Source organism: Propithecus coquereli, unplaced genomic scaffold, assembly GCF_000956105.1.
Source record: "Propithecus coquereli isolate 6110/MARCELLA unplaced genomic scaffold, Pcoq_1.0 Scaffold77, whole genome shotgun sequence".
NCBI lineage: Eukaryota > Metazoa > Chordata > Mammalia > Primates > Indriidae > Propithecus > Propithecus coquereli.
Window position 1 is genome coordinate 8,097,837 of NW_012153840.1, and position 25,213 is coordinate 8,123,049.

Here is a 25,213-nt window from a genome sequence, read left to right on the forward strand (position 1 = left end):
CTAGCTCACAGCAACCTCCAACTCCTGGGCTCAAGCAATCCTACTGCCTCAGCCTCCTGAGTAGCTGGGACTACAGGTGAGTACCATCACGTTTGGCTAATTTTTTCTATTTTTAGTAGTTCCCAGCTAATTTTTCTATTTTTTTTAAGTAGAGATGGGGTCTTGTTCGTGCTCAGGCTGGTCTTGAACTCCTGACCTCAAGCAATCCACCTGCCTCAGACTCCCAGAGTGCTAGGAAAATGGAATAATTCTTGACCTGCCTAAAGCATACTGTTGTGAAATCAAAATGTTTACTCATAATTACTTTATGACACGTAAGATATTTACATTAGAAATTTACACAACACAAATTTCAATGTAATTAACAAAAACCAAATAGGCAAATGGGTAGATTTCAGTTATATAATGTCTAAGTATGCAAATATAATGTAAGCTTTTTCATATTTTATTTTAAGAAACAAATTTCTTTTAGGCTTAAAGAAGTACTCACCTTTCATCTACTTCAAGAAAAACACACCCTGGGGTGTGTGTTGTGGTAAAAATTCTTTTATCCACTGGGATTCTAGGAGCTATGAAAAAAACAGACACATCTAAAGACAAGTATCCAATTAATCATCCACTTAACTAACCACTTAACATATTAGAAAGGGAACAAAATCTCTACATGAAAATGGCAGATATCTCACTTAGGGGCCTCGCCTTCAAGCAGCCAAATCTACAGTTAAATGATAATAATTCTCATTACTACCTACATTTTGATTAGGTCAAAATGTGATGCCTACTAAAGTTAATTTTAAACAGAGAAAGTCCGTACACACTGAAAAGCTACTTTTCCCATCACAAGTAATCTAATTGTTGAAACTGGAGTAACTAAAAGGTTCAGTCCTATTTCGTGGCTGTATGTAACTAAATGAATAAAAGGATGCGATGTTACTTAGTACTATATGGATGTTCTTTGTGTAATAAAATTGGTAGTCAGTTCTGCTCTAACACTTGCTTTGAAAATGCAGTGACGGATATATTAGGGAACAATTTGCACACAATGCCGATACCCATTTGCTTATGCACCATTTCATTTACAAGGAACCCTAAGTGAACACAGAGAACAACATCCGGCTGAATGGAACCACTCGGGAATACAGAACAACACACACCTCAGACACACGCCTGCTACTCCAGTTCACCCCGTGCTACGAGCTACATCATCACAGTGTTTGTGTATTTTCTAATTATTTTACGTGTGAAACTGTTATCATTTTTGTTAGATTCCTGTCTTATTTTTAATGCGATATTAAGTTTTTGAGTATAATGCTCCTGAACCCATTTTCCCCATAAGCCCCGTGGTCTTTATTGTGCCATTTTTGCAAAGGACAGTTAATCTGTAGGAAACCACGTCATGTCACGTCAGAACTGACTGTAATTTCAAGTAATACATGGAAGCTGCCTGTGTATCGATATATGAGCTTAGAAATGTAGTTCTGCTCATAGAAGACATAAAATATACTTTTTACTCAGGTAATTTCAAAACACTTCAAAAACATAAATTCATTCTCGTGGCCTCTCTGTGAAACAATTTCTGTGCTCTTATTTCACACAAGACAGAGCCAAGACAGAAGGCCACATAGTGGGTCACCAACAGAGAAAGGACTAGAAGACTGTGTACCTGTCACCAAGCCCTATGCTGAGACCATCAGGCCATGCTGTCTGTGAAGGGGATGATGGCACAAGAAGTCAAGGTCAGTAAACAGAGACGTCAGAAAAAACAGCTCAAAGTGCCTAAAGCGCTGGGGCCAAGCTGGAGACTCAGACAATCTTTCACACTCACGACTGCAGCAAACAGGCTTTCCCACGCTCCCTTCTGACTGCTGACGTTTCTACGCGTCTGAAGGCAGACCCTCCTGACTTACCTTCGTAACCAGAGTGAATCTTTTCCGCCAGCGTGAGACAGCAAGGTTCCGGCTCTGGGTGGGCAGAGCCACGTACATGAATCAAGTAGGGAATAATCCGGAATGGGGAGTAATATTTCTCTTGCTCTCTTCTGCCTTCTCCTCCACTGAAGAGATTAAAGACGATTAGTGCTGGTCCTGATGCATTCTATTAGCCCACTGTGAAACGAGGCTGCGAGAAATGTTTTTTTGGTAATTTCTGAGAGAAACATATCCAATCTAAAATGTTTAAACCTGTTTGTTTTCAAAAAAAGGAAAATGTTAGCTTAAATTCTCAATACCCAAGGGCAATTATACTCATTCATTATTCAACAAATAAGAGGTTTTCTAAAGAACCAGCTTAGGTTCTGTGAGTGTAAAAACAAATTAGTCATTCCATGACTTCTCACCTCCATGACCTGAACACCCAGTCTGATTTTCCACTTCTGCTGTGAGGGGGAACAGCCCTACTGTCCCTTGTCACATGTCTACATCAAGTGCTACAAAACAGAGAACCGGATCCCCTACGATCATATCCCCGGAGCCGCTTCTCAGTCATCACTTCCTAAGATCTTGCAAAGACCTAATTTAGTTTCACAGCTTCAGCGACCGCCGTGGCTGCTGCGGGGCCCCCGCATGCGGTCAAGCACTCTGTCCGTGACGGTGCCTGGCTGAGGAGGAAGGACAGGTACGGACTGAAATCCAGCCCAGCAAGCCCTGGCGCTGGCACAGGAGGGGCGGCTTTTCAACTCTCACGAAGGATCTCTAGGGAGGGGCGGCTCTGACCGATGACTGCGAAGACTTCCGCCCTGTCACTTTGGCTACCCAGAGGGCGTTTCTACTTGGAGATACCACCATCCCCTAGAAGTTAAAATGTCCCCGACTGAATTCACACTCTCCCACTTCTACCAATCATGCCTCTACTCTCCCACCCGCATTTACATTCATGGCCACTGATGCCAAGCGGATCTTCAGTGCTGCCCAGAGATTCTCCCTCCCTCTTCCCTCTTGCGCTTTTTCTACTCTCTTGTCAAACTCCAGTATCTCCTCCTACTTTTCCACCCTCAACTGCTGACTGCGCTTCTTATCTCGCTGAGACAAGAGAATCATCTGGAAGTGAGCCTTCTCCCAGTACTGCTTACAAGCATGCGTACTTACATCTTCTGCTCCCTCTATTTCTATGAATGAATTTTCCAGGCTCATCCAGTACGTGGCTTCTAAATGCCATTGATATGATGACCTAAGCATCCGTCTCTAGCCTGGATGTCTCCCCTGAACTCCAGACCCCATACAGAGACTCAGCTCAGATTTCTAATAGGTGTCTCAAAGGTAATGTGTCTAAAACTAAGCCCCACATTCCTCCCCTCCTCTCTAGGAAGGAGCTTTTCCTACAGTTGCCTCCACCTCTATAAATGGTAACTCCAGCCAAAAGCCCTGGCGCCACCCTTGACTTCTCTTTTTATTTCACACCCCAAATCGAATCCATTAATAAATTCTGAAAACTCTCTCTAAAAAAAATATCCAAACTATCCAAATATTTCTACCCCCACCACTGCCACCTGGGCCTGGGCCCTCCACCCTCACCTGCTCACGGTACAGCCTCCAGCTGCTCTCTCTGCTTCCCCTCCTGCCCTCCACAGCAGCCAACACGATCCTTTTATAATAGAAACTGTTTCCCTTCTGAAAAATGAACATTGCTTACCTCCCTCCACTGAACATTCCTAGAAGCAATGGCAACACTGCAGCAATAACCAACCCTACCAGCCAGACTCAGTCTCCAAAGAGTAAAGCCATTTCCCACCACAAGGAACCAGGGATCCTTAGAGAAATGACTGTCTCCAAGCCTGGGGTAAGAAATGTCTATACTGAGCCTGGGATGTCCCATGCCTGCAACAAAGGAAGCTGTCAAAGACCATGGAATATTCTCACAAGGGCCTAGGAGCCAACCTAAAGGGATTTCTACTGGCCAAAGGTGGGACAATTTGAGCATCACAAAGATTAATGAGAACTTTATCTTTCAGAATCACATTCTGAAATAGTGATGGAGGAAAGGATGTGAGATCTCAGATTTGCTTCAAAATAATTCGGGCAGGGGGAGTTAAGGAATTAATTGGTCATGGCACAGATGACACCAGACTGGCCATGGGTTAAAGTTAGTAAAGCTGGTTGATAAGAACACATTGGTTCATTACACTGTTTTCTATACTTTTGTGTTATATTTGAAAATACCCAAAGTAAAAAGTTTTGAAAATAAGTAAGTGATTAACTTGAATAAAACATTTCATTCAGAAGTCAAAGCTCCCTGTGGTTTGGTCCCTGCTTCCTCATCTTCTCCCATCTGCTCCTTCCTCTGCTCTGGCTCCTCCCACAGGCCAGGCACACTCCACCCCAGGGCCTTTGCACTTGCTGTTCCCTCTGCCTGGAACATACTTTCTCAGATCCTTCCTAGCTCTCAGATGCTAGTGTGGCTCACTCCCTCACCTCCAGATCTCTGGCTCCAATCAGGCTTCTTCAGAGAAGAGTTCCTTGATCACTCTAAATACAAGAGCAATCTCTCCACTGCCCAGAAGTCTCTTCCTCTGTTTTATTGTCTACACAGAATTTATTGCCACCTGACTCATATATATTTGGGTATTTGTTTATTACCAGTCTCCTCCAGAATTTCAAGTACATGAGACAAGACCTTTGTTTTGATTCTAGCACTTTAACAGTGCCTACCTCAGAGAAAGCACTCAAAAACATTTATTACCACAAGAACACACACAGCACTTACTACACGCATTGTTCTAAGATCTTCGTAACTCATTTGAGAATGACCCTGTCAACACTTCCTTAGGTTATCCCTCCCCAAGTATCCAGATAATATTAGCTCAAGTCCCCCAATTCCACCGAGTAACAGAATAATCCATTACAAGAATTTTTCTCTTCTCTAAGTATCTAGAGCGTTTCGTAACTTCAATACTAATATTGGCAATCATAATGTCATTTAAAAATACATTTTTATGGCCGGGCACGGTGGCTCACGCCTGTAATCCTAGCTCTCTGGGAGGCCGAGGCGGGTGGATTGTTTGAGCACAGGAGTTCGAAACCAGCCTGAGCAAGAGCGAGACCCCGTCTCTACTAAAAACATGAAGAAATTATTGGACAACTAAAAATACATAGAAAAAAAAATTAGCCGGGCATGGTGGCGCATGCCTGTAGTCCCAGCTACTCGGGAGGCTGAAGCAGAAGGATCACTTGAGCCCAGGAGTTTGAGGTTGTTGTGAGCTAGGATGATGCCACGGCACTCTAGCCCGGGCAACACAGTGAGACTCTGTCTCGAAATAAATAAATAAATAAAAATACATTTTTATTATGAAAGTAACATTAAAATTATAATAAATTTAGAAGACAAAAAAAATCACTCATAAATCCTACCAGAAATCAACTACTGTTAAAATTTTGGTCTATTTTATTCTAGTTCACAGTCTCTGGATCTTTTAAACCCTTCTAATAAACAGAAATATCTTGCTTTCCTTAAAGCTATTAAAAATTTCAAAAATTAATTTTAAGTGTGACTGAAAAACAAAAAGCAAACAAAAAGAGCCCAAACAATGGTCATTCTAAAGTATACTTCACATCTAGTGATTCTTATATGCTAGGGTTAAGAATTATCCTTCTGGTCTTTTTTTCTTATTGCATTATTATTTAGTTTTCTTGTGAGTGAGTTTCTTCTCCTCAATCGAAATATAAACTCCTTGTGGCAAGAGCCAAGTCTTAGTTTCTGCACCTGCAACAGAACCTAGCTGAATACAAAAGAAAAAGTGCTAAACGAAACCAGAGCACAATCCCCATCTCTGGCCTCCGTCCTAAGTGCGGGGCGTACTCACCGGATCCTGCAGAAGAAGGATTTCACAGGAGCACAGTCGTACTGCGACGCTGCTGGAAACAAAGGCAGATGTCAGTCGCTCCTGCCTTGGCAGTTTCTCAGCAAAACAGCATTGCGCTATTACCGAACAACGCACCGTTTTGTTTTTTTAAGAGAGAGGTCCTCGTAATCAAAATAGAACTCTCTTCCCTCATTGTGAGATCCAGAAACATTCCAGTATTTTCCGAGGGCTTTGCACTGGAATAATCACCCTGAGGTAAAATAGTGAGACATGTCTCTCCCTCATTACCTCCTGTAGTGTTTCTCCCTATAACTGCCCATATTCATTGTCTTGAACATCAATGCAATGATCCTTTGGCACAATTACTTTGGTGGTAATAGTCTATTACACTGTAATAGTCTGGATATTTCTCAAAAATTGGGAATTTAGACTATTTTCACCTTTTAGCTATATAAGTTTATTTATTTATTTTTTGGGACAGAGTCTCGCTCTGCTGCCCTTGCTCGAGTGCCGTGGTCTCAACATATCTCACGGCAACCTTAAACTCCTGGGCTTAAGTGATCCTCTTGCCTCAGCCTCCCGAGTAGCTGGGACTACAGGTGCACACCACCACACCCGGCTAATATTTTTTAATTTTAGTAGAGACAGGGTCTCACTCTTGCTTAGGCTGGTCTCGAACTCCTGACCTTAAGTGATCCTCATGTCTCTGCCTCCCAAAGTGCTAGGATTACAGTGTAAGCCACTGCACCCGGTCGATATGTTTGATTTTTTTCTCTTTAAATTCTTTTCTTGGATAAATTTCAAAAAGTGGGCCAAGTGTGGTGTCTCATACCTGTAATCCTAGCACTTTGGGAGGCCAGGAGTTTGAGACTAGCTTGAGTGACATAGCAAGACCTTGTCTCTACAGAAAAATAAAAACCAAAAATTTAGCCAGGCATGGGCCTGTAGTCCTTGGGAGGCTTAGGCAGGAAGGTTGCTTGAGCCCAGGAGTTTGAGGCTGCAATGAGCTATGATGATGCCACTGCACGCAAGCCTGGGCAACAGGGCAAGATCCCATCTCAAAAAAAAAAAAAAAAAGCAAAAAGTTGTGCTCCTAGGTTAAATAATATGAACATTTCATGACTCTCATCATGTATTGGTAAACTAATCTCCAGAAGATTGTACCAATTTACAGTGTCATTAATGTTTTCTCATAACCCGCATGTCAATGGCTTGCATTTTATTGATTTTTGCAATTTTTTTTGATTTTGGATCAATTTTATTGATTTATGAGGTGGTAATTCAGAAACGTTTAAATCTGCCTATCTTAGGGGCAAATGAGGGGGCAGAACCTTCTCCCAAGTGTTTGCTGACCGTATATGTGTTTCCTCTGCTTAGAGCTCCATGAATAGCATTTGAGCATTTGTTCACTGGAATGAAAAGTCCTCAGTTACAGAAAACATGAAAAGCTGTGAGATGTTTAAAAATAATACACTGGCGGTAGCCTAAACAATGAGAGTCTTAAAGAATCACAATATTGAAAAAGTCCAGGTCTTTGTACATCTAAGGAAAGGATCATAGAAAAATCAGAAAACGGCATCTACTGTAAATATGCTTACACCGTTTATATATCACACCAGGCACCCAAACACCAACCGCATCCACTAGAAGTCCTGTCCCACTGGAAGCCAGACCATGTGATCTAAGACAGATCTAGAAGTGAGCCCATGATGCATTTCAACACCCAGGCTGTAAATATGTAAATTCTTCTTGTTTCTGGAAGTATGTTCTGAAGGACGTCAGATCCTTCTGAGAGGTTTGTATGGCACTGTTAAGTAGAAACATGTTCTAATGCAGGACCAAAGGCTGATGACAGCTGAGTACACGGCTTCCTATGTCCTCTTAACGTTTTATGAGCTTAAAGGAAGGGACGGAAGGAGGGAACATGGACGCAGCCTAGAAAGGGGCTGGAGCTAACCAACTGCTCTCGGTAAGTTTGAATCCTCAAACATTTATAAAGCAAAAGTGTAATATGAAGATTCAACTAGATGCACATCCTATCTTTATGGCATGAATAAATTCTGAGGTCCAAATGAACAATTTTGGGGCGTATTAAATTTTACATGGAAGGGAACTATCATAGCAATCAGCAGAGATAAAAACGTTGAAAAGACACAGGCGACACTGAGGCAAAGAGCCCTGGGGAGATGTGAAAGACGTGGCCAACAGTATCATGTGTCCCAGTCATAGCTGTATCCCAGCATCTGGAGTAGTTCTTGGCTCATGGTGATTGCTGAGTAAATGTTAATGGAACGAATAGATGATTAATGAAAGCAAAGGGAAAAAATGGACAATTAAAGGTTGAAATGTGTATTTAGGGAAGAGAGAGAGAAATGAAATATTTTTGAAAGTCAGGAAACGGAGATGAGGCAGCCAGAATCAAGTAAGGACGACAGGCATGTTTTCTGGAGCTTATGTAAAAATATTCAAAAAAGATGGCAAAAGAAGCATGCAAGACCATTCTTCATCAGACCAAGTACTGGACTGAAAAGTCAAAAAAGGTATATGTAGAGTTTCAGATATGAAGATAAAAAAGTTCTGGAGATGTCTTACAGCAATATAAATATACTTCATACTACTGAAGTATACACTTAAAAATGATTAAGATGGTAAATTTTATGTGTTTTATTTTGCCACAACAAAAGAAAATCATAAAATTTTTAAGAAGAATTAGAGAAAAGGGCTTGAGATCAAAAAGGAGGCTGATACATACAAAGCTTTTCAGGAGACACTTCACAAAGAATATAAAATAATAAAAGGTGACTTTAAAGAGAAATAATAAATTAAGATCACATAATGGCCAGGCACAGTGGGGTCATCCTTGTAATCCTAGCACTCTGGGAGGCCGAGGCGGGAGGATTGCTTAAGCTCAGGAGTTCGAGACCAGCCTGAGCAAGAGACTCTCCCCGTCTCTACTAAAAATAGAAAAAATTAGCTGGGTGTGGTGGTGCACGCCTGTTATCCCCACTACTAGGAAGGCTGAGGCAAGAGGATTGCGTGAGCCCAGGGGTTTGAGGTTGCAGTGAGCTGTGATGATGCCACTGCACTCTACCCAGGGTGTCAGAGCAAGACCCTGTCTCAAAAAAAAAAAAAAAAATTAAGATCACATACAAATGAAAGTCATAACGAAAACTGTGAATAGATATCCCTGGTTCAGGAAAACAAGCATTCCAGAAGAAAAACAAAGTAATGAGATTCATGAACTTTTAGGGGCAAGAAAAATTGGAAAAGGGAGCTAACCATCAGAATTTTATCTCTGAGTAAAATCTGTTATACAAAGAAATCATGAAGTCAAAGTGGGAAAGAAAACATTTAATTTTATTAACTTAAAGGAAACACAGCCTTCATAGCAATTAAACTACTACACAGCATTAAACTGCTAACCAAATCATTTTATGATGTATAATCCATGAAACTAACTTGACTAAATGAAAACAAATGTATTCTGACTTCTTAAAAAAAGGAATGAGAAAAACTACATAGTTTGCATGGTCTAAATAATATACTGATTTCTGCGCTATCTCTGAAAGAATGAAACTGATCCTGATGAAGCAGCATAAAGATCTGAACACTGGTCCTGTTACCTCTTTGGGTCCAGTTGTTCCAAAAGGGAAGCTGAGCTCGGGCAGTGTGCATGTAGAACACCCGCACGTCTTGAGGGGCAAGCAGGTCAACAAACTGAGAGGACTCCAAGCAATCTTTCTTATAATTCAGGATCACAGTAGCCTGTTCAGAAATGTGCACTAACCTTCCAGACAGAAATGAAAACACTGCCACAAAGGTATCCTATGGAAACATTTAAAACAAATGCAAACATTGAGATACTATCAGTATTTCCTGAAAGGTAAATTTCTTCAAGATTTCTACCATGATCAATAGCTTAAAACACACATGCACATCCTACAAAGGCAATAGAATTCCTCACGTAAATTTTCTCCAACATGCTTCTTAAATATTACCAAACCTGCATTTTACCTTCTGAAGGTTTGATTTCTATGTGAAAATATATACCAGCTCATTCTATGCAGAATGTACTACATGTAAACATACATATAGTACATAAACTTGATTCCTTCTGCTTTGCACACTGTGCCTCACACGTGGAGGGACTGTTTTCTCTTCACCAACACAGATTCTATGCTTTAAGACCAAGCTCAAGATTCACCCACCTCCTTTAAGAAGCTGTCCTTGACAAACCTCGTTACGTAAGAATCATTGCTCTAATTTCTTCCATTAGACATAAATATAACATATTTAGTATAATCAGCATTGTCTGTGTTTGCCAGCAATGAATGGCATATTTTCCTCTCTAGCTTTATCTTAAAGATCTTAGAGGACAAATGTTTTCTTAAACTTTAAAAAAAAAAATCTCCATAGCACCTACTATAGTACTATGCACACACCAATCTGTTAAATAAGCACTATTATAATACTGGGGATAGCTCATGTTCCCATATTATAAAATCTTTATGTTGAGTTCTAAACATAAGTAATCTCTACCACATCAACAAAACATGAGGCTTAATCTGTCAACAAGAAGAGATTCAAAAAAGATATACTAAAGGTCTCTTCCAAAATTTTACAAAAAATGACAGCATCTCAACTCACCTGTTCTATAAAATCCAGTTGTTACAACTTGAAGTAGTAGATATTGGAACTAAGAATGATATAAATAGAAATTAACAATTCGGAGATTAGAATAAGATGCAGGAAATTACTCTGCAGTGTTGTTTTTTTCTCTGAATTCAAGAGAACTCAGGAATGCTAAGGAGAGAGAAGCACCTCATGACCGAAGTACGTGAACTACACACACAGCACACACAAGGCGCCGCTTCTGTCTTCAGGCGTTTTCTCTGGCAAGGGCAGGTGCAACTACACAGTGCCTCTTCACTAAAGTTTCTCCGTTGTTTACCTCAAATTGTGATTTCTGAAATTTTTAGTTATTATTTTTAAAAACCTACATCTAGAGAAGGTCCTTAGGAAAAGTCACCCAGGTTGATATGGCAAAATTCATGAACTCTTACTGTGTTTTTGGAAGTGTGTTCTGAAGCAATAGTGGCCAGCTCCTCAAGACTGTACATGGTCACATCTGCCTGAGGTGCTCCGCTTTGACTGAGAATCTGGAAAAACTCACTGTTTGCTAAGAAACACAGGGAAATAAACAGGTATTCCAGTGACAACAATATCTTTAGGAAATCATTTTATCACTCTCGAGCTGGATTTTTTAGGAGGAGAACACCTCAGTGTGTCTACCTAAAACCAGATCATTTTCTGCTTTTACCTAAAATACTGATAGTTGTGCAAACTGAAGATTCTGAATTGTATGAATTCTGCATGTTCTACATGACAAGGAGCAAGATATATTTAAGGTACTAAAACAAATTACTGAAACAAAAAATTTCAAATACATACACACACACAATTTTTTTGGCAGAAGCATTACTCCAGCATTAAGGAACTACATATCATATATGAAGCACACAGGTTTGTGCTAAAGAGGATATGACTTTAGGAAATCCTTTGAGAAGAAAAATCAAAAAGTGTTTAAAACTGTTCATTTTTAATTTGGTAAATTCCTGATATATCATATGACTACATTTTAAAAGTATGTGTATGACAGGGAAAGGTAATTGTATTTTGTCAAATGTATCTATGTATTTTTCCCCCCTAACATCCACAGAAGACAATGTTCCTTTAAAAAGCTAGCCTTCAAAATGTGCTTATGCCAAATTCTATTCTCTTGCAGCGAATCAGCAAAATATTGCATAGTTATTAAACTATTACACAAATAAGGTTTTCCTGGTCTTTCAAATGTGAAAAATTAAGACACTAATGGAATCAGCATAGATCTGCTCATCTTACATAAAGCACCATAAAAAGCTCAACGTATTTTTGTGACTAAAACCCCGCTGACCACTCCTCTGTCGCCTGTGACTACTAGTGCACTTGCAGGATCGGATTTTTCTCCAGCTCATTTACCTTGCACACTGTGTACACAGCGAAGGGCATAGTTGAGGGCATCTAGAGTGCTTGGCTTACTGTGTCTCTCTGATGGGAAATATTTCTTCATTTCTTGGACAACCATTATAAGTTCTTCAGAAACTCTGTTTCGATCTTGCTGTTCACTGGAAGGTAAAAAATTCTAAAATCACAACAGCAATGATAATCACAGCCAACATTTATGGAATGTAAACTGCACCTTCGTGCCAGGCAACTTTCTAAGCGCTCTATGTGCATCAATTCATTTAGTTCTCAAGTTTACTATCTCTTTTCTTACGAGTAGGGAACCCAAGGCAAAGAAATTGGTACATTTCCCACTTTCTTTCTCTTCTTCCCACTTGAACCCCAACTCAGCTAACTTTAACCACTTTTCATCTCCTTCTGGTACTCTTTGGTGATTTTCTTCAGTGTCCCAGATCATTTCATCCTAAGTTGCCTGAGTTTCCCCGTTCACTTTTCCCTGGTCTTGAAAGCAAAAGACTAAAAAGACTTAAATCCTCCTTTTCCTGCTCCAGTGAAAGACAACAAACACCCTGGGTTGTGGAAATGAAGCCAGAGTGTCACCTGTTGCTGCTCTCCACGTATTTCCTCTGCAGCTGGAACCTGGGGCGCCACATCTCCGATTCTCCACCTAGAGCCTCTTCATCGGCCTCTAGTCGCCTGGGGTCAGGAGACTCCCCGCCGGGCATCTCCAGATCTTCACGGGGGTCCATGTTCTGCTGGGCAGCCCTCAGTCCGTGGCTGGCTTCTCTCTCACTTTGCAATCAGCGATAGACACGCATTTCTCATTTTGGTCCATGCCATCGCGTTAGAGAATGAGCAGTCAACACAAGCCAGCAATTACTGGCCTACGTTCATCTCAGAGGGGCTCTTCTCCCCAGCATTTCCATAAAACCTTCCGAGATTTCTCCGCTCCTGGGAGTCCAGCCTGGGGAGAGGAGACAAAGGGGACCAGAGACGAGTGAAACGGACAACTCGACGCCCGAAACCGGACTGGCTGCGGCTCCCCGGAGCGCGGCCCTGGGCAGGGTCCTCACCCGGGACACAACTTTGCCCCCGCCAGCTCAGGAAAGTCGGCGTGCTCCGGCCAACGGGGCCCGGGCAAGGGGGAAGCTGGGGAGCGCAACGTTCCGGGGGATTCCCAGCGAAGGGCAGGGATCCGGGCGCCCCGGGCCGCGCGCCGGTCCCCAGGCCTGCAGCCCACGCCCCGCACCCACCGGCCACCGCGGCCCTCGGCCCCGCGCTCAGTCCCGAGGCCAGCCGCGTGCCGGACGGCCGCCGGCGCCGCGCCCCCACGCGCCGCGTGACCCCGCCCCGCCCCGGGCCGCGCGATTGGCCGCCCGGCGGGCTCTGCGGGCCCCCATTGGCCCCGGGGCGGGGCCCGAGCCAGGGCGCCCCGAGTTACATAACCCAAGGCGACGGGGCGGGAGCGAGGGCCCCCGAAGCACGTTACATAACGCGCGGGTCGGGCCGAGGACGGCGCCGGGCCAATCCCGGCAGGCAGCGTGTGGGCAGGGGGCGGAGCGGCCCTGAGGAGGCACCGGCCTAAGCCGCGCGAGTCGAGTGCCCGGTCTCGTGCGCGGCGCGGGGGAGGGGCCGCTGGAGCCAGAGCCACAGAGACGGGGTGCCGGAGCTGCCAGTCACGAGGGGGCAGGACCCTGGGGGCGGGGCGGGCGCAGCTCCACGTGAGAGGCGGGGCGGGGGCGAGAGGGGCCCTGTGCTCCGAGGGCAGCAGGTGGCTCTGGCTGACCGAGACTGGGGAAGGGGACTGGGGAAGAGCCCTGGGCGGGAGCGGGCAGGCGGAAGAAGGCGCTGGACCTCGAAGTGCTCTGGGCGTGTACTTGGGCTCCTGTCGTTTTCATCTTTCCTAACCTTCTTGCCCTCCCTCCAAGGAGTGGGCTTGGAGGACCCGGGCTGTATTAAATCCAACTCGATTTTCAGACACGGAATTTGACGGCGGTATTTAAACACTTCTCTGTTCCTAAAATTACAGATTTATTTGGCAACTGGAGGAAGACAAGCGTATGTAAAAGATACTCCCTTTCACAAAAGGAAAAACAACCGGTTGTCTGAAAGCTCATTTGAGATTGTTATCTCACCTTGTAGGAAATGAAAGGTACAGTGCAGAGCTGCGCCCCTCTGTGCTGCCTGATACATCAGAAATATTCAATATTTGTTGAGTTAATGAAAGGAATCGTATGTAACGGAAGAGGGGAAAAGTGAAGTGGGTGACTGTTCATATTCTGTACTGCATAAACATCATATTCTTCCAAGTGATAGTCCAGATTGCATCTCTTGCCTCCAAAGCTGTTTTGTCAAATTGCACTCATTCAGCAAATATTTGAGTGCATATCTGAGCAGGGATGATAGTAAAACCTGGGGATAGAATGGTGGATACAAGTCCGTGCCACCCAAGGAGTCTAAACTTTATGAAAGTCATAAAAACGACCCCATAAAGTAAGTTCAGAAAGCCTAATGTGCTGTGTAGAATATGAAACAAGCTAATGAGATGAAGTGTGACTGGGACAGAGGTGTATAGGGTGGAGGAGGCAAGAGTGGCATTAGCCAGGTGACCAGGAAAGGCCCTTGAGAAAGCAAAGTTAAACCCTGAGTGACGAGAGGAGCCTGCCACAGGGGTGGGGAAGTGGACCCAACAGAACAGAATAGCACCTGCAGTGGCCCGGAAGAGAAGAAAGTTTGTTGCTGAGAAAAGGAAACCAACAGTTCTGGTCCGTTTCTCCCTCACTGCTTCCTTGCCTGTTTTCATTCATACCTGAACACTGGTCTGTAAGCAACATACCCTGATGTGGAAATTCTCTTGTACACAAGTGTCTGAGCTGATAACAGCTGTCCTTTGGCAGCACATTCTGCCTGGAGATAGAGAGGGTGGGAGAGCGGGGTGAGAAGAAGTCAAAGTCAGGAAGGGCAGTATCACCACGGGGCTTGTAATTAGGGAAAGGGGTTTGGATTTTTCTGTTATAAACATAAAAGTCTACTTCCTCCCATATTATACTGTTTCCTAGGGGTCACAGTGTAAAAGTGGAAGTGTATTTATGGGGAAAAAAGATACACAGAATCAAAACGACAGCCACGTGTTTGGAGATGTTCCTCACCCATCCAAACTTATCCCATGTCAGCAGCTATCTAGTCTACCATATACAGGGCCAGCTCTGGACATCACTTTCAAAAGACTATACATTTAAGAAATTCAAAAGCCAAATCCTGAACATTTTGGTGATCATGTGAAAGCCAGTTTCCTGTTCATCTCCTATACTGCAAAGCACTTTTCACAAAGGGAGTGTTTTGCTTCTATTCACTTGAGTATGGGGAAGTGCTGGGTACTACAAAATGGAATACCTGGGAAGGGGACTAGAGAGAAAGGAGAAGAGGAAATGTAGTTTGGGCGTTTACAAGGGAGAGGTATGGGAAGCAGCAAGGAATGACATTTTTAGGACTTGGACCAGGCACAACTATTCCTCTACAAGAAACACAGGGGCCAGAATCATATTTATAAACATTTTATTCAGGTCATTACAGTGGGCAAGTTCCCAGCTAAATGCAGATGTAAGCGAGGTATTCCTGGGTTAATGCAGGAGCCAGTGGGTTACATGGGACTGAGCACTGAGGCCAAGGAGAGAGCACCAAGGTTTCAGAGTTAGACTTGGTCAGAGACCCTGTGCTGAGGGTGGGCTAATGTCCCAACACTGACAGCTGCTTTCTCCTCACAGCTGGGCATACTGCAAGGCACGTCTTCAACATTCCATCATTTCAGTGATGTCAGGGGAACAGAGACTAGACAAATAGAACCTGTGTCCCGGTGCACCTAAGCTGTTGCTGCTTTGTAATAGCATGGGAACAAGAATTTTAGAACTTTCTACTGACAGTGGGCCACAGAGCAATCAAGTCTGTGTTTGTCCCTCAGTGCCTCCTTGCCTGTTTTCATTCATACCTTAGCTCCCATCTTTACGCCACATACCCTGATGCTGAAAGTCTCATGTAGACAAACTCTCTCAGATGACACCTATTTCCAAAGCAGCATCCTGTGCGGACAGTTTATGACATTGAAGGAAGAAAATGTCTCTGGTTAGCTATTCTCTGTGAAAAGAGTCATCCTCCCCTGACCAATGCCTAATTGCAAGCATAATTTACAAGACTGATTTAGGACGTAGAATATGAGTAAAAATAGGAAACAAATTCCAAAAAGCTATAGTCTATGAGGACTGGGCCAGATAACGATCAAGTTCACAGACGATCTTACTTGAAGGCACAAAACCGTTGCTCGCATAATTACTAGAAACACGTTGGCGTCTACAGCTGATAATCTGCAAACTGCTGGGTAAAACTCTTTGTCTGTAGCTCTGAGGCAGTCAGAGTCTAGCTCAAACGTTCTCTATCCCCTCATGAAAAATGATGACTCAGAAGGGGAGTTGCATCATCTACAACATTTGAAAGGCAAGAAAGATCTGTCAAGATGTAGAAAGTACACACACAATATTACAATTTTAATTTTGAAAGGCACCTTCAGTTCCACTTGGCACTTTTCTGAATTTATCTGTTGTGAACAGACTTAACGATATTTCATCAGTATTTAACTTTTTGGCAAAATTGAAACTTTGGTCATAGCCATAGCTCTAAAAAACTTTTTAAAAGGGTTATTGTTTCTGATTACAATAGTATTTTTAGCAAGTGATACAAAACAACAAGAAAATAAACATCTTCATATCTAATGTAAGAGCAGAAACTCTTTACCAGCATCTTATTTTAAGTATAGCAAAAAAGTCAGTAGTGCTTACAAAAACATAGAGGATTCTCTTAAAGGGAATCAGAAAAATATCAAAATAGGGCACAGCCTATTACTGTCACAGATTTGCGTTAGGTAGTAGTGTTCTTTCTGTTAGGCAGTAGTGTTCTTTCTGGAAGGCACAAGTTGGAAATCTAATTACCCAGGGGTTTAAAATGTGGTTCTGAAGACAATGCAGTATGACAAGGATAACTAACTTGGCACAAATTCCCTTAACTGGGATCAACAGCATTTAATTAGTGACAACATTACATCTAGATTATAGTACTCTGGAACTTAAGAAGTCCTCTTCATCAGCCCCTATGTAAATCTGTAAAGGCACTGTGCAAAATGTGGATAGGGCTGGCCATACTTCTAATGTGGAGTGTGTATTAAAAAACAAAGGCACATTTCCTAGAAATTGAACTTTACATTAACTAACAAAAAATAAACATTTTAGATAAAACAGTAGGTAAGCTTGATAATATAGCAGGTTCTAAGTCAAAAGTCTTGAAGAGGTTTCTTGAACAGCAGGCTTGAGTTTCACTGGTTCTTCATGAAGAGACACTCCACACTAACAAGCAGGGGAGATGCAAAAAAGCAGGGAAAAAAGCAGTTTAGTCTCTCAGCGCAAATCCAGAATGAACACTGAATGCTATAGTCTAAATGTGAAGAGAAATTTGATTTGGCTGATTTCCTTTCAGTGGCTCTCTATATTTTATAGAGGGCTGCAGGAGAGCAGAGTCAGAAGAAAGGACCCAACAAGCTGTACATTCTTGTTAAAAGGAAACATCTACTACTACCATCAGCCTATCAATGAAAGGAGGTTATGTTTCTCTAAATAGTTCCCATACACTGCATTACTTTGCTCTAATATTATATATAATAATAGTTGTATTTGTGTATGTGAATATATATGCATATATATACACACTTTATTTATATAACTATTATTTTTATTATTATATGCCCGGTACCATCCTAAGCACTTTTTATATATTAACCAAATTTGTCCTTACAACAAACCAACACGGTGGGTCCTATTATCATCCCCATTTTACAAATGAAGAAACTGAGGTCCAGAAATATTAAATTGCTTATCCAAGGCCACAGCTGGATGTAGTGGAACCAGGATGGACCATAGGTAGTCCATGCTTTTAACTACTACACTACATAAAAGGAAATATATGATAAAAACAAAACAGAGAAAGGATCTGTCAGTGGAAATGAATAAATTTTCTCTAACCTCAAAGGATTAAAGTTTATATCAGAAATTTTAGACCTTTGGTTCCTGCACCCATGTAACAAAAAAACAAAAACAAAAAAAGAAATTTTAGACTTACAATCATACAAAACTCAAGTACTTAAAACATTTACTAAAGAAAATTAAAACCCCTGGAACAAACTGACATTTCTGAGGGAATCTTTAGTCTGAGTTCCTGTGCATGCAATCATCTGCGGACACATGGAGCAGCCTTTTCCAATGAGTTTAGAACAGGTTAACTCACCGATGATGATGATGATGATGATAATCAGAACACTAATCCCTATTGCCCACATCTGTAACAAAACATATGTCCGTTTCACAGTACAAAAATAGACATAATGTGCTTATGAAGAGTATCATATAATGTTATTCTAGTCACTGAAAGAAAAATTAAAGTGCATTGCAATCTGGAATAATTGATAATTTCTAAAGCCTAAATTTAATGATCTCAGTTAGGGCCTGACGGTTACTTAATCTGCTTTTTAAAAGATGTTAAAATGATTTGTGATCTCTAGGTACGCATCTGTGTGTGCATCCAAGTTTTCCGCATAAGGAAGGGCCAGTAAGCTTGCCCTGTGTCTGACTGTGTCACTTCTAAACAAGGCAGAGGACAGGGTACATTCGGGACCAGATCACAGCACATTTACTTGCTAACTGTATAAAATCTGCTTTGGGCCATGTTCCTTGTGTGGCTGCTTTCTACTCTTCTGATGAGCACACTGTGACTTTCTAGCATTTCTTTCCCCTGACCTTGGAGCCATTCATAGAACTACATGGAAACTGACCATCAATTCCAGCCCTCTCCTGTCAATCTGTGTTCAGGACCCTGCTGGGGTGGAGAGTCAAGAGGGGCTAATGCCCGTGATCGGTTTTGGACATTCCTGTTCTACGTGCTTCTTAAATCAGCCACAGAACGTGGAGGATTCCTAGGAAAGGGTACACAGTCAGTGTTTCAGACTTACAGTCAACCCAAACTTCCATGTGTGGGAAATCAAACCCACCTCCCAGATTCATGAAAGTCCAATATTTGTAGACTCTGTTGAAGCTCTAAGAATGGAGATGGGGACTTCATATAAAGGTCAATAAAACAGAATTACCTTGCAATTCTTCCACCAATATTTTCTCTTCAACTTGGCAGCACTTGTTTCAAACTGAGAAGCTCCTGCCTGCAGTGCATCTGCACGGTCATCTAACTCGGAGAGCTTCTGGTCTCTTTCTAACACCTTATCCACGTTAACTCTCATTATGTCCACCACCTAAACGAATGTGATCACAGTAAGTTACCCATAACAGAATGGAAGAATGAAGATTCCAAATAAAATCGACTGACACATTTTTTCACATCCACACTTTGTTGATTTGAGCCAAATTTTCATTAAAAAAATTATGAGTCCACCCTTTCATGACAAAAACACTCAGCAAACTAAGGATAGAAGGGAACTTCCTTAATACGATAAAGGGCATTTATGGGAAAACCCACGACTGATATCGTGATGGGGAAAGACTGAAAGCTTTCCCCCTAAGATCAGGAACAAAACAAGGATGCTCTCTTTTACTACTGCTACTCAACACTGTATGGGAAGTTCTGGCCAGAGCAATTAGTCAAGAAAAAGAAAAGTCATCTAAATTGGAAAAGAAGAATAAACCTATCTCTACTTGTAGATGATTCTCTCTGTACAGAAAAATCTCAAAGAATCCACAAAAAAACTTCGAGAGCTAATAAATTCTGCAAAGTTGTAGGGTACAAGATCAACACACATAAATCAGTTGTGTTTCTATATACCAGCAATGAACAATCTGAAAAGGAAATTAAGGAAACAATTGTATTTACAGAAATATCCAGAAGAATAAAATACCTAGAAATAAATTTAGCCAAGAAGGTGAAAGACTTGCACATACAAAACATTGCTGAAAGAAATGAAAGACCTAATTAGACGGGAAGCCATCTCGTGTTCATACACTGGAAGACTTAACATCACTAGAGTGGCAGTATTCCCCAAAGCAATGTATGGATTCAATGCAATCTCGATCTAACTTCCGATGGCTTTTTTTTCCCAGAAAGGCAAAGGCCAATCATTAAATTCATATGGAATTGCAAGGGGTCCCGAATAGCCAAAACAATATTCAAAATGAAAAAGAAAGCTAGAGGGCTCACGTGTCCCCATTTCAAAACTCACTACAAAGCTACAATAATCAAGACAGTGTGGCACTGGCATGTAGACACACAGACTGATGGAATAGAATTCAGAGTACGGAAATCAACCCAAACATCTATGACCAATTGATTTTTGACAAGGGTGCCATTTCCAATGGGGAAAGAATAGTCTTTTCAAAAAACTGTGCTGAGACAACTGAATAGCCACATGCAAAACAATGAAGTTGGACCCCTACCTTACCCTCTATAGAAAAATTAGCTCAAAATGGATCAATAACCTAAATGTAACAGCTACAACTCTTAGAAGAAAACAAGGATAAATCTTCATGACTTTGGATCTGGCCACCACAGATTCTTAGATTTGATACCAAAAGCAAGAGCAATAAAAGAAAAAAACAGATAAACCGAACTTCACCAAAATTAAAAACTTTAGTGCATCAAAGGATATTATCAAGAATGTAAAAGACAACCCATGGAATGGGAGAAAATATCTGCAAATCACATATGTGGTAAAGAAAGGTTTACTATTCAGAATACATTAAAAAAAAAAAACAAAACTCTTATAATTCAACAAAAAGACAAACAACCCAATTAAAAAATGGGCAAAGAACTTGAATAGACATTTCTTCAAAGAAGATACACAAATGGCCAATAAGCACACGAAAATATGCTTAAAATCACTAATCATTACAGAAATGCAAATCAAAAGCACGAGATAACCACTTCATGCTTGCTGGATGACTATAATAAAAAAAAAGGAAAACAACTGCTGGCAAGGATGTGGAGAAACAGAAACCCTTGGATATTGCTAGTGGGAACATAAAATATGGAAAACAATCTGGCACTTCCTCAAAAAGCTAAACATAGAATTACCATGATAAACTCAAGAGAAATAAAAACATATGTCTAACCAAAATCTTGTAAGTGAATGTTTATAGCAGCATTATTCGTAATAGCTGAAAGGTGAAACAACTCAAACATCATTGACAGATGAGTGAATCAACAAACTGCCCTATACACAGAAAATGGAATATTACTCAGTCATAAAAGAAACAAGGTACTGATACATGCTACAACTTGGATGAATGTCAAAAACATCATTCTAAGTGAAAGAAACCAGACACAGAAGGCCACATATTGTATGATTCCTTTTATATGATATACCCAGAATAGGCAAATCCATAGACACAGAAAGCTGATTCGAGTTACCCGGAAATGGGAGAATCAGGGAAGAGGGAGTGATCACTAAATGGGAACACGGTGTTATTCTGGGATGATAAAGTTTGTTTTTTTTGTTGTTGTTGTTTTTTTTGAGACAGAGTCTCACTCTCTTGCTTGGGGCGAGTGCCGCGGCATCAGCCTAGCTCACAGCAACCTCAAACTCCTGGGCTCAAGCAATCCTACTGTCTCAGCCTCCCAAGTAGCTGGGACTACAGGCATGCGCCACCATGCCCGGCTAATTTTTTCTATATATATTTTTAGCTGTCCAATTAATTTCTTTCTATTTTTGGTAGAGACGGGGTCTCGCTCTTGCTCAAGCTGGTCTTGAACTCCTGAGCTCAGAACGATCCGCCCGCCTCGGCCTCCCAGAGTGCTAGGATTACAGGCGTGAGCCACCGCGCCCGGCCTGGGATGATAAAGTTTTGAAACTAGAAAGAGGTGATGGTTGTACAACATTGTGAATATACTAAATACCACCAAATCGTACACTTTAAAATGGTTAATTGTATGTTATGTGACTCTCACCTCAGTTAAAAAACTCTCCTGAGAATTACTTTTGTTATTAATAATAAAAAATCCAATTTGATTTTGTAAGTAAACAAAAGTTTCAGGCAGGACAGAATTAGAATGAGTTTCTAACTATGAAAATACAAAATTTTCAGGATTAAGTTCATGAACAAAACCATCAGATCAAAACATTATTATGTGATTTAACAACAGTGGATAACCTTTTTTTGAGACAAGGTCTTGCTCTGTTGCCCAGGCTGTAGCGCAATGGCCTGATCACAGCTCACTGCAGTCTCAAACTCCTAGGCTCAAGCCATCCTCCTGCCTCAGCCTCCTAAGTAGCTGGGACCACAAGCATGCACCACTGCCCCTGGCTAATTTTTTAGTTTTTGTAGAGATGGGGTCTTGTCATGTCTCAAACTCCTGGCCTCAATGATTCTCCCACCTCAGCATGAGCCACCATGACTGGTCCTAATATAACTTTAAACTCTGCTTTTTAGGGCAGGTAAATGCAGAAAGACCAAGATTATTTTTGTTGGACAGAGACAACTTTTAGGAATACAGAAATACTAGTCTGAATTTCTCAATATTCAGTTGTGGTTCTGCATATACAGAGCAGAATAAAAGATGCTGTGAAGATCCTCTAGCTCAAGGATTCTACAAACATAGATTTGCTGGGCTAGCACAGTTTGCCAGTACCTGCCTTCTGTGTGTCAATGGGCAACTGTCAGCGATGAATTCTACAGAGGCTTGTTCAGGCCCAGTAACTAGTAAGGCTACAGGACAAAGCATTTTGATAAAAAGTCTGATCAGAAGAATTGGTTCTGGCTGGAGCAATCTAGAGACCTAATACTTAAAAATTTTTACTACCCTATTCTATAAAGTGGTTCTTGGTGAATGGTCTCTGGGAGGAGTGTTTGTGTTTTAGGTATGTGATTCCATCACAGGAAAATAAACATGAAGCCTGGAGAGTCTGACTTCTGCTTTTAGATCAGGGCTTCCACAACAATAGGGAGCAAATTTCTGTTACAATTAAGATACAGTCAAAATTTACTTCACATCCACACTGTTATGGTACTTTTTCTAAACAGAATTATTTCCATAGTGCTCTCGTATTTGTTTTAACTTCCCGTTTTCAACATTTCAGAACAATACCTCATCTACTTGATTTTGAGTCTGCTGAAGTCTTCGACTACTGCCAGCGGCAGCACTTGAATCTGCAAGTGCACCCGCAGACCTGAAACATGTAAAGGCAGGAGCATGAGTAAAGTATGATCCCAAATACATTTTTGTAAGTATAATGATGTTATTCCAGGACTCTCAGTGTTAATAATCTCTTACATCAGAACTGAAGCAAAAAACCCAATCAAAAAACAACAAAAAAAAAAAACAAAAAAAGCTATCCTTCCTAAAGTAATGAACAAAGGATCTAATGGCATTTCTTCTAATTCCTCTACAATTTCCAAGATTGTCTCAATGTTAAAGTGACCAGGGTCTAAAGCGAAGGTATCATAGGATCTACTTTGTATCACTCAAGTACCTGATTCTAAGATAGGTGACCTCTACTCTCCATTTTTTTTTTACTTGTTTTAAGGCACACATCTGCTTTAACACACTCAGTACTCTCCTGATCTTTTCGCTGTGGCAAGAACTGTTTTCACAGTTATGAACAATTATAGAATGTCCTTTTTCCAATATGTAGAAACAGATTTATTTATAGAAACAGAGTCAGGAAGACTGGGATGCAGGGACGAGGATGGTGTGAGTGGGCAAGAAGAGTTGAAGCAATATTCCCTCTTTCAGAAAGGTACTCACCTTTTAAAATCTTCATCGAAGGCTTTATTTTCCCCCATGCAGATCTATCTTAACCACTCTGGCCTGAAGTCTTTATTGCCCCCATTGCTTGCTTGGTATCACTTTGTTTTTTCAGTTGTACATAAAGTCTTGCCTCCCTAATAGACCACAGGCTCCTGGGCCTTAGAATTCTCTTCTCTGTATCCAAGGCAGCACCTAGCACGTACCTGGCTGGACAACAGACACTGATTCATTGATTAAAAAGAGAGTCCTTTCACAACTACCATGCGTCAACGACCAGGGATACAGCACATCAGATTGCTGCCCTCATAGAGTTTAGTGTCTGGTAGATAACAAGGACCACCGCCCTGATGCTAGGCCCTTTCCATGTATTTTCTCATTGAATCCTCATAACTCTCTGAGGGGGATACTATAACAATGTTAGCCCCCATTTTATAGATGAGTAAAGTGAGGTTTAGAAAGTCAACACAGTTGGCTGTAGTGGAGCCGGTGTTTAGATCAGGTCCTGTATAATCTCACGGATCTAGATCTTAACCACTGGCATGTACTGGCACAGCAGCCTCAGCGAGAACATTCGACCCAAGCTGCTAGGAGAAACCCGCGGTTTCCCTGTGGGTGAGCAATGAGCAGGTTGGAGGGGAGAGAGAGGGTCCTGTGATTCCAACCATTAGCGTTCTCTGGGTGTTACCACTGGTAACACCTGTTTCAAAGGCCACAACAAGAGTGCTTTCGCTGAGAAGAGAGCGAAGGCCCATGGCTAAGTTATCTTCCCGAGTGCAGCCGCTCCCGGCTGGTCAAGGAGCAAGCACTTGAGCCCGCAGCGGCCTTGCAACAGGGCCGAGGTCCCTCCTCTTGCAACTTCTGGAGCCCAGCGTAGGACCAGGCCCAGAATGGGCGGCCGGGGACGAGCGCAGTCGTCACCGCTCCTCTTAGGGACCTCAAGGGCCCGGGGAAAAACGGCGAGGCGCCGGGAGCGCTAGGGGAGAAAGCTAGCTTCCTCCGGGAAGGCCCTCGCCCCTTCCGCGTCCGCCCGAAGGCCGCGGGGCGTTCCGGAACGCACGGCGGCGCCGCGGTCACCGTCCGGCCCGTCGGCAGCCCGCACCCTGGGGCCGCCGCCCACCCCCAGGCCTCGGGATCCCCGCGTGGCCTCGGCCCGCGTCCGAGCGACGGCCGGGCCGTGCTTGGGCCGGCGCCTCCGGGGCCTAAAGCCGCCCCCTGTCGTATCGCGTTACTCACATTTTGGCGACGACGGCTGCGAGAGTCCGCAGAGCTGCGTAGCGGGGACCGAGGCAGGGAACAGGGCGGGACGGCGCGGCGCGGGGCCAGTGTCGTCACCCGCCGGGGCCGAGCGGAATGGGCGGGGCGCGCCGGAAGTGGGTGGGGCCCCGGGCGAGGCCTCCAGGAAGTTGTGTTGCGTTAGGCACGGGAAAAGACTGTTTGGGTAAGTGAGCGTGGGCATCATTTCTCTGGCCGTGACGATATTAGAGACAGTTTATTTGCTGCTTCTTAGTGTCTCGGATTAGCCTATTGATCCTTGGGGGCACCACGTTTTTCCAAGAATGTTAAAATGAAGGAAGCCCATTTGAGTTACTTGTCACAGGCTTGGGGTGACATAGGTTCCCCCCCTCACATTTT

At 42.5% G+C, this 25,213-nt stretch overlaps 2 protein-coding genes across 2 annotated transcripts in view; both read right to left on the bottom strand.

The window, feature by feature from the left end:
• PER3 (period circadian clock 3) overlaps nt 1-12,585 on the bottom strand; it is a 51,955-nt gene extending 39,370 nt beyond the window's left edge. The window contains 7 exon segments of the mRNA XM_012662507.1: nt 491-569; nt 1,908-2,053; nt 5,795-5,846; nt 9,418-9,619; nt 10,858-10,973; nt 11,813-11,958; nt 12,398-12,585. Of these exon segments, the coding sequence (XP_012517961.1) occupies nt 491-569; nt 1,908-2,053; nt 5,795-5,846; nt 9,418-9,619; nt 10,858-10,973; nt 11,813-11,958; nt 12,398-12,546 (890 nt within the window). The 5' untranslated portion in view covers nt 12,547-12,585.
• A 2,750-nt stretch (nt 12,586-15,335) lies between these two features.
• VAMP3 (vesicle-associated membrane protein 3) lies at nt 15,336-24,891 on the bottom strand. The gene is made up of 5 exons (XM_012662575.1): nt 24,815-24,891; nt 22,919-23,000; nt 18,978-19,136; nt 18,122-18,173; nt 15,336-17,187 (listed from the first exon to the last, which is right to left on the bottom strand). Coding segments are annotated over exons 1-5 (315 nt in total). The 5' UTR covers nt 24,817-24,891; the 3' UTR covers nt 15,336-17,167.
• Nucleotides 24,892-25,213: the final 322 nt, after the last annotated feature.